This window comes from Pterocles gutturalis, unplaced genomic scaffold (genome assembly GCF_000699245.1).
Source record: "Pterocles gutturalis isolate BGI_N339 unplaced genomic scaffold, ASM69924v1 scaffold37561, whole genome shotgun sequence".
In the NCBI taxonomy this organism is placed as follows: Eukaryota; Metazoa; Chordata; class Aves; order Pterocliformes; family Pteroclidae; genus Pterocles; species Pterocles gutturalis.
In genome coordinates, this window is record NW_010101725.1 from 1 (window position 1) to 266 (window position 266).

Consider the following 266-nt stretch of genomic DNA (forward strand, 5'->3'; position numbering starts at 1 on the left):
GCTGCTTACGTGACCCGCAGGAAGGGGTTGTAGAGAAACTCCTCCTGCAGCGTGGACGGCACCGTGGGCAAGTCCTCATCGTCCCGCTGCTGCCGAGGAACCAGAGATGTACGGAAACCCACCGGCACCCCACGCTCCCCTCCAGCAGGGGCACAGCCGCTTACTTTGGCCCACGCGAGTTTCTTCTTCACATTTTCATTCTCTGGTTCCACTTTCAAGGCGAACTTGAGGTTTCGGACGGTGCATTCGTGGCCACAAAACACCTT

The 266-nt window shown here is 58.3% G+C and overlaps 1 protein-coding gene across 1 annotated transcript in view; it reads right to left on the reverse strand.

Moving 5' to 3' along the window:
* Positions 1-5: 5 nt before the first annotated feature.
* The window catches only part of LOC104469673 (hydroxyacylglutathione hydrolase-like protein), a gene marked incomplete at its 5' end in the record, with an annotated part of 809 nt that continues 548 nt past the window's right edge, over positions 6-266 (reverse strand). The window contains 2 exon segments of the mRNA XM_010084270.1: positions 6-89; positions 165-266. The exon segment at positions 165-266 is cut by the window's right edge and continues 1 nt beyond it. Coding sequence (XP_010082572.1) covers positions 6-89; positions 165-266 — 186 coding nt within the window.